General features: G+C 32.7%; 2 protein-coding genes across 2 annotated transcripts; both read left to right on the plus strand.

Moving 5' to 3' along the window:
* The first annotated feature begins 1045 nt into the window (after window positions 1-1045).
* Window positions 1046-1610, plus strand: LOC132309487 (UDP-glucose flavonoid 3-O-glucosyltransferase 7-like). The gene is made up of 2 exons (XM_059807792.1): window positions 1046-1331; window positions 1465-1610. Exons 1-2 carry the CDS (start codon window positions 1046-1048, stop codon window positions 1608-1610), a joined length of 432 nt encoding a protein of 143 aa, XP_059663775.1.
* Window positions 1611-5111: 3501 nt separating this feature from the next.
* On the plus strand, window positions 5112-7515 carry LOC132310228 (solanidine UDP-glucose glucosyltransferase 1-like). The gene is made up of 2 exons (XM_059808427.1): window positions 5112-5710; window positions 6391-7515. The coding sequence occupies exons 1-2, from the start codon at window positions 5112-5114 to the stop codon at window positions 7238-7240; spliced, it is 1449 nt and encodes a 482-aa protein (XP_059664410.1). The 3' UTR covers window positions 7241-7515.
* Window positions 7516-8255: the final 740 nt, after the last annotated feature.

Raw genomic sequence — 8255 nt, forward strand, 5'->3', positions numbered from 1 at the left:
GAAGCATCCCTCTGATCCAGTTAGAGATTTTGCCCTACAATTGAGTAACTTTACCACCAAGATCATAAAAATTGGTCTCAATAAGTTTATATGATAGCTCAACATACCAATAATATAATATATGATTCATAACCACGGAGTCCAAGAATTAAAAAAATATATTGTAAACAAATTTTAAATTTTAAATTTTAAATTGGGGACATTTTTAAAATTTTAATTAAAATTATAAGTAATAATATAATTTAGAAAAAATTAAGTGAGTGACATCTGTCCCCATTTGCCTGAATCCGCATGCTTTTATAACTCTGAGGGTAATTAATAATATTAAAAAATAATAAATTGAATTTTGAATTGTAACCATTAATTTGGAACAACAAAAATAGAATAGTAGACATTTGTTGTGAGAAATATGCTCCCACTAATGTTTTTTTTTTTAAATATGACTTGATCGACTATCTCTTTAGTTTTATAGTTCAAATTTGTTTTTTTTAATTATATATAACTTTTAAAATTTACCTCATTAAAAAAGTTATATTTTATTTTGAATATATTTAATTTTTTTTTATAAATTCTAAAATTATTCTGCAATTCTAAAATTACATGGAAATAATCAACCCTTTTATTTTATTTTTCACTCAACCGTTTTTATTTGACTCAATATAATTATCAATTAATAATTTATTTGAAGAAGCTAAATATAATTTTATGTGAAATCTGTTCAAGTTTCTAATCAAAATATTTATTTTTTAGCAACAAAATTTCTGACCGAGTCACTTACAGGTATGGAGAATTGATTAATACAATCAGAGAATCAGAGATTAAAAGCTACGGTACAATCGTTAACAGTTTCTATGAGCTCGAACACACTTCCGTTGAACATTTGAGGAACGTCATTGGAAGGAAGTATTGGAGCTTAGGCCCTGTTTCTCACTTCTCCAACAGATTACTCTCAAAATCATCATTTATTACTAGTAGTTGGGTCATGAGTTGGCTCAACACTACTACTAGAAAACCCAACTCAGTTATGTATATATGTTTTGGTAGCATGGTCCGATTCTCCGAGAGTCAACTCAGTGAGATTGGGTCAGCTCTGGAAGCTTCTGGACACCCTTTTATTTGGGTTGTGAGGAAGGGAGAAGATGAAGAAGAAGAACAGAAGTGCTTGTCCCAGGGTTGTTTTGGGAATGGAATTATAGTGAGGGAGTGGGCCCCACAGATCCAGATTTTGGAGCATCCGGCTGTTGGAGGGTTTGTGACTCACTATGGTTGGAACTCGGTGCTGGTGTCGCCGCCGGCGTGCCGTTGTTCGCCGAACAGTTCTATAACGAGAAGTTAATTACACAGGTGTTGAAGATCGTGGTCCGAGTCGGGTCGGAGGTGTGCAATTCCGGGTTTAGGTTACGGGTCCAGTAGTGGGGAGAGATAAGATAGAGAGTGGTGTATGTCGGTTGATGGACGTTTCAGAAGAATCGGAGCAGACCAGAGGGCTAGCAAAGCAGCTTGGTTTGATGGCTAAGAAGACCGCGGATGGTGGTGGGTCATCTTACTCTGATTTATTGGCTTTGATTCAGGAAATCAAGGCCTGCGCTTTTCATCAGAAAATGAGTTAGTAATGGTATATCAAACCCTAACAGAATTCACGTTTTTGAATTAGAATTAAAAAGAAAAAGAAAATATTTAAAGTTTAAATTATTATTTAAATAACAAAATTAAGACCTAATTATTATTCTTTCCTTATTATTATTATTATTTTTATGTTGGGTTTGTTTTGTTTCTTATCTACAATCTGGACCTATTGTTGTTATCCTTGTTAACTCAGCTCCATAATAGTGAAGTTCTCCAAACAATTTTGCTTAATATTTCAAAATAAAAATAGTTCACGGCATCTAATAAAATACTTCAAAAAGGTCCACAGACGATATGCATTTCAATTGCAAAAATTCATATTCAAATTCTCGTTTATTGTACTCAAATTAATTAAATTCTCGTTTATTGTACTCAAATTAATTAAATTGGCGTGTTAATATTTGTTAATAATAACTTAATATATTATTCCTTTCGTCCCATATTAATAGTTCATTATCTTATTTTTTGTTGTTTCATTTTAGTTTTTTAAAATAAGTGAACCCCATTAAAAATAACTTTTTTCATACTACTTTTACCAATGTAATAAGTGGACCCCATTAAAAATAACTTTTTCATATTACTTTTACAAATTTTTAGAGAATGATAAATTTGGAAATGCTTCATTTACCAATGTAATAAACTATGACAAAAATTGTTGCCTTAAAAACTGTGCAATATGGATTTGGACAATTATAAAGGGATAGAGGTAGTTATAAACAAGATATATATATATAATATAATATATGGCCATTGGTATTCAGGTATATATATAATATCCTCTAGAGATTAAGACGAAACAAGACGCAATATTCATGTCTATATATAATACTCTCTAGAGATTAAGAGGAAATAATAGGGGTTAAAATTATCCTTCTCTTTCCTTTTTCTCATAACTAATATTATTATTTCTTTTTTTTCCCACCGTACCAAACATAGCCTTAAACTTCGTTTGAATTGAATGATTTGGAAAGAAAAAAACAAAGAAAAGAAAAAATTCTGAAAATCATATTTGGGTAGCTTTTAATGAAGATTAAAAAAAGGATGGGATCCCTCCAAATCCCTCACGTGCTATCCTCCAAAATGAGAAGATTTGGAGGGAAAAGATAGTGAGAAAGTAGTATTTTCATAATACCAAAATTATCTTTTTATAACATTTGATTCCTATCTCGTAACATTTTATAAAAGGGTTATGATAGTAATTTAATTTTTAACCTTTCTTTTATTTTTTCTCCTTTATCTTTTCCAAACAAGAATACTATCATTTCTTTTCTCTTCCCCAATAATTTATCCAAATATGAATAAAATATATTGATATGCTTTCTTTTCTCTTATAACTAATGTTATCAATTTTTTTTTTTTCTTTTCTCTCATGTTTACCCAAACGAAAACACATTTAAGTTTAAAAAAATTGCTCTTACATCTCTTAAAGTGTGTATATTTGTATCAATTTTTTCTTTCATTGGAGTTGATAGTTAGTGAAGGTTGATGCCAGCCAAAAATGAAATTGGTCATATCGCATGCAACCACTTACGAGTTATGAATCAACCTTTATTTTATTTTATTTGATGTAGAACTACATTCGAAGTTTAAAATTAAATCTTCTTCAATTTCTTGCAACCGAAGATAGTATAAAGAATTTGATTATGTGAAAGATCTCTTTTATATAGTTTTCTCATTTATGTGCCGTTTTGCATATATAACTTGGTTTACCGTAATATTCACAGGCTCTGTTTACAACTGAAGTACAACAAATGAAATAATTTATGCTTCTGATCAAGTCATGGTATTAGCATAAGGTCTAGTACCGTACTGTCTTTCACATTGAAATACAAATTGAGATAGTTTAGCTCATGACAAACAAATATGCATCCTTGTAGTAGTGAATCTATGATTTTACAGCAGGAGGAATTCAGAAAGAATTTATAGGATTTTTCTTCGTTAATTTCTTAATTTCTTTCTTTTTCTTCAAATTCGTCAATTCAAAGGCAACATATATAAAATTTCACAGTACATTTATTTTTCTCATGTCCATCCCACATGGTGCAAGTGAGCCTTTGTATCTGGTATGCTCAGCAGAATCAGCAGATTGCTTCAAAACTCCATAGCAGATTTCATATTTTAGATAACAATTAATCAACCAACTTTTTTTAGCAGAAAACACCAATCAATATTAATTCCTTCACCATCAATCATTTACTTCTCATGCATGGCTCTCTCACCACTCGAACTGATTAGTATCTGCAAATGCAAGATGGAGGAATTTGAGTACCCTTCACTGTCAACACGTGACAAAACGAACCAAAACCACACCACGGTGCCAATCTTGCTCATGTGGCGACAAGATGGATGGAATCGTGATACTCACACCATTCAATGATTCATAGTCACCGTGCTGCACATCAATGAAAATTAGGCCTATTTGAGTAGCCTACGTTAGAGTCGTTAACAGAAAGATGATTAAGCAACTTAAGCAGAATTCTCCCAACATGTACTATCACATTTTTCTCATAATTCTAAGCATAATATTTATGAAAATCAGGTGGATTCTATCTAACAAGTTTTTTATTTTTATTTTTATATTTTATGATCTAACAAGTTGAATAGAGAGTGGGGAACATGTATTTTTTTATTTTTATATCTTTCTGCATTGCATATTAACGTATATAATAAACAACTTATTACAGGATTGATTCTCAAAACCGCAATGCAACGATCATTATACATGTCATTAGGAATTCTACAAGATAAATATCAACAAAATTATTACATATAAAATTCACATCCCAACACTTTTTTTTATTTCTTTGGAAAGTTGAGCAGAGTGTATTAATCAAATGATGGATACAGGCTTTTAGCTGAAGCTGAAGAGAAGGCCCAATGGCAAACAAAATACAAGGCAAGGGATAAAGCCCAAAAAAACTTAAAAAAAGCCCATATGCAAAGCCCTAGCAAACTGACTGTGTGTAACCCAAATAGATCCATCAAATTTTTTTTTTTTTTTGGAAGGTTGGATCCATCATTTTCATCTACACAGTTTCTTGATGAAAAATTAGGATACCGCTTGGGTGGGGTATCCATGACATGAAATGAAATAAAATAAAATAATATATGATTGACCAATAATATAATATATTTGACCCACAATATATATCTTTTTGGGACGATTGATAGATGTATCATTTCTTTACTAATTTCATGAATTAATGTTGCTACCTTATGAAGAAACACTGAATGCAATGCAACGAACTTCATGACTACAAGACAATCACAATAAAAACAAATTAAATTACAAGTTCCAAAATTGAAGTCATTTTCATTAAAAAATATTATTTACCATAATAATGACAGCTATAACCCAACACCACCGTCTCAAACTGCCTCTTAAAGCCGGCACCACCTAGTGTTCATCTTCCAATCCAAAAATATATCTGATCACCAAAGCTTCTCCTTTAGAGTTTTAGGTCTAAGTAGCATTGTCGATCGATATGAATTCCAAAGATTGTAAGCCACTAAGAGTGTCGTTTCTTCCATACTTCACTCCAAGCCACACCATCCCGTTGGTGGACATAGCCAGGCTATTCGCCACCCGCGGCGTTGATGTCAGCATCATCACCACCCCAGCAAACGCCCTCCTCTTCCAATCCTCCGTGGACCGCGACAACGCCACCTCCGGCAATAAAATCACAGTCCACACACTCAAGTTCCCGTCCGCGGAAGTTGATTTGCCGGAAGGCATCGAAAACTTCCACGCAGCAGCCGAACCATGGATGACTTCGAAACTCTATCGGGGCATCGCAATGCTACAGAAACCCACGGAGGCGTTGATTCGAGGTATCAGCGCTCACTGCATCGTCTCCGACATGTTCTTCCCTTGGACTGTGGAGCTTGCAAATGAGCTCCACATTCCCAGACTCTTCTTCAATCCCTCCAACTTCTTCTTCCACTGTGTGTCGCACTCCATGAAGCTCTATGCTCCTCACGACAAGGTACAGTCCGATTCGGAGAGTTTTGTGATTCCTGGCCTTCCCCACAACATTGAGATCTCAAGGTCTCAATTACCAGATCATGTCAAGTCCAATACCAGGTATGCACCCACGGATATATATATATATATATATATATATATATATATATATATTATGTACCTACGAATTTTGTATTATTTTGAAAGTGTCCCTCCTAAAACTATGATAAAAGCCTTAATTAATATTTCCTCCGTGGCTCTATCCAAACAAACAAAAAAAAAAAAAAAAAAAAAAAATTAAAAATATAATTTTCAAATATATCATGGTGAATTCTCATGCTTTTATAACTTTAAGATAAGGAGAGTAAATTAATAATATTAAAAAAAAAATAAATTGGCTTTTGAATAGTGGACATTTGTTGCGAGAAATATGCTCCCACTAATATTTTTTTTAATATGACTTGATCGACTAGTTTTATCTTTGCTCATATTTGTTTATTTTTTAATTATATATAACTTTTAAAATTTACCGTATTAAAGAAATTATATTTTATTTTGAATATATATAAATTTTTATAAATTCTAAAATTATTCAGCAATTCTAAAATTACATGGACATAATCAAATGTTTTTATTTTATTTTTCACTCAACCGTTTTTATTTGACTCAATATAATTATCAATTAATAATTCATTTGAAGAAGCTAAATATTTTAATTTATCTGAAAACTGTTGAAGTTTCTAAACAAAATATAATTATTTATTTTTTAGCAATAAAATTTTTGACCCGGTCACTTACAGGTATGGAGAGTTGATTAATACAATCATGGAATCAGAGATTAAAAGCTACGGTACAATCGTTAACAGTTTCTATGAGCTCGAACACCCTTACGTTGAACATTTGAGGAACGTCATTGGAAGGAAGTGTTGGAGCTTAGGCCCTGTTTCTCACTTCTCCAACAGATTACTCTCAAAATCGTCATCTACTACTAGTAGTTGGGTCATGAGTTGGCTCAACGCTACTACTAGAAAACCCAACTCAGTTTTATATATATGTTTTGGTAGCATGGTCCGATTCTCCGATAGTCAACTCAGTGAGATTGGGTCAGCTCTAGAAGCTTCTGGACACCCTTTTATTTGGGTTGTGAGGAAGAGGGAAGATGAAGAAGAAGAACATAAGTGGTTGTCCCAGGGTTGTTTTGAGAATGGAATAATAGTGAGGGAGTGGGCCCCACAGATCCAGATTTTGGAGCATCCGGCGGTCGGAGGGTTTGTGACTCACTGTGGTTGGAACTCGGTGCTGGAAGGTGTCGCTGCCGGCGTGCCGTTCGTGTCGTGGCCGTTGTTCGCGGAACAGTTCTATAACGAGAAGCTAATTACGCAGGTGTTGAAGATTGGGGTCGGAGTCGGGTCGGAGGTGTGGAATTCCGGATTTAGGATTACGGGTCCAGTCGTGGGGAGAGATAAGATAGAGAGAGGTGTACGTCGGTTGATGGACGTTTCAGAAGAATCGGAGCAGACCAGAGAGCGAGCAAAGCAGCTTGGTTTGATGGCTAAGAAGGCCGTGGAAGATGGTGGGTCATCTTACTCTGATATATCGGCTCTGATTCAGGAAATCAAGGCCTGCGCTTTTTATCAGAAAATGAGTTAGCAATGGGTAAATCAAACCCTAACAGAATTGGCCTTTTGAATTAGAATTTTAAAAAAATTAGTTTAAAGTTTAAATTATTATATAAATTAAAGATTAAGACCTAATTATTATTCTTCCATTTTTTTTTTTTTTTTTTTAAATTTTTTTATGTTGGGTTTGTTTTGATTCTTATCTACAATATGGACTTATTGTTTTTATCTTGCTAACTCAGCTCCATAATAGTGAAGTTGTCCAAACAATTTTGCTTAATATTTCGTAAAAAAAAAGAAGGTTGTCCAAACACGGCATCTAATAAAATGCTTCAAAAAGGAACACAGACAATATACGTTTCAATTGCAAAAATTCATATTCAAATTCTCGTGTATTGTACTCGGATTAATTAAATTGGCATGTTGCTATTTGTTAATAATAAATTAATATAATAAACAAGATATATATATATATATATATATATATATATATATATATATAATGTGTGGCCATTGGAATATTCATGTCTCAAGCGAAAGTGCTACTGTGGGTGATGAGCTGGGCATGGGGCGTGGGCCATGGTAAAAGCTGCTTAATTAATTCGTATCCTGGTAAGATTAAAATTACCACGAGTTTTTATTTATTTATTATTTATTTATTTTTATTTAAACTCCCTACCTTGAAAGGTAAAGAGAAAAGGTGTCTTTTCAAAAACAAGGAAAAGAATAAAAGGGGAGTACATACTAATAGGCCACATCTTTAATGTGAGGGTTCCAATTTCGGACAATGGTCTCAAAATATAAATATATATATATATATATATATATTCTAATTCTATTATTATTTTTTAAATCCATAGTTAAATAATAGATAATGAAATCTTCAATCAATTAAAGTAAAAATAAAAAATTGTAGAGCTCCCATTATACGAAGTAATTAAAACACCCACTAGCTGTCTGGCTCCCTTTTTCTTGTTTATACTATTTGAAGTTGACGAGAAGGGGACGCAGAAGCATTACAATTATAATTATATAAATAAAGTAAA

This window comes from Cornus florida, unplaced genomic scaffold (genome assembly GCF_030987335.1).
Source record: "Cornus florida cultivar Cherokee Brave unplaced genomic scaffold, ASM3098733v1 CherokeeBrave_3.0.0_Hap2_Chr05, whole genome shotgun sequence".
Classification (NCBI taxonomy): domain Eukaryota; kingdom Viridiplantae; phylum Streptophyta; class Magnoliopsida; order Cornales; family Cornaceae; genus Cornus; species Cornus florida.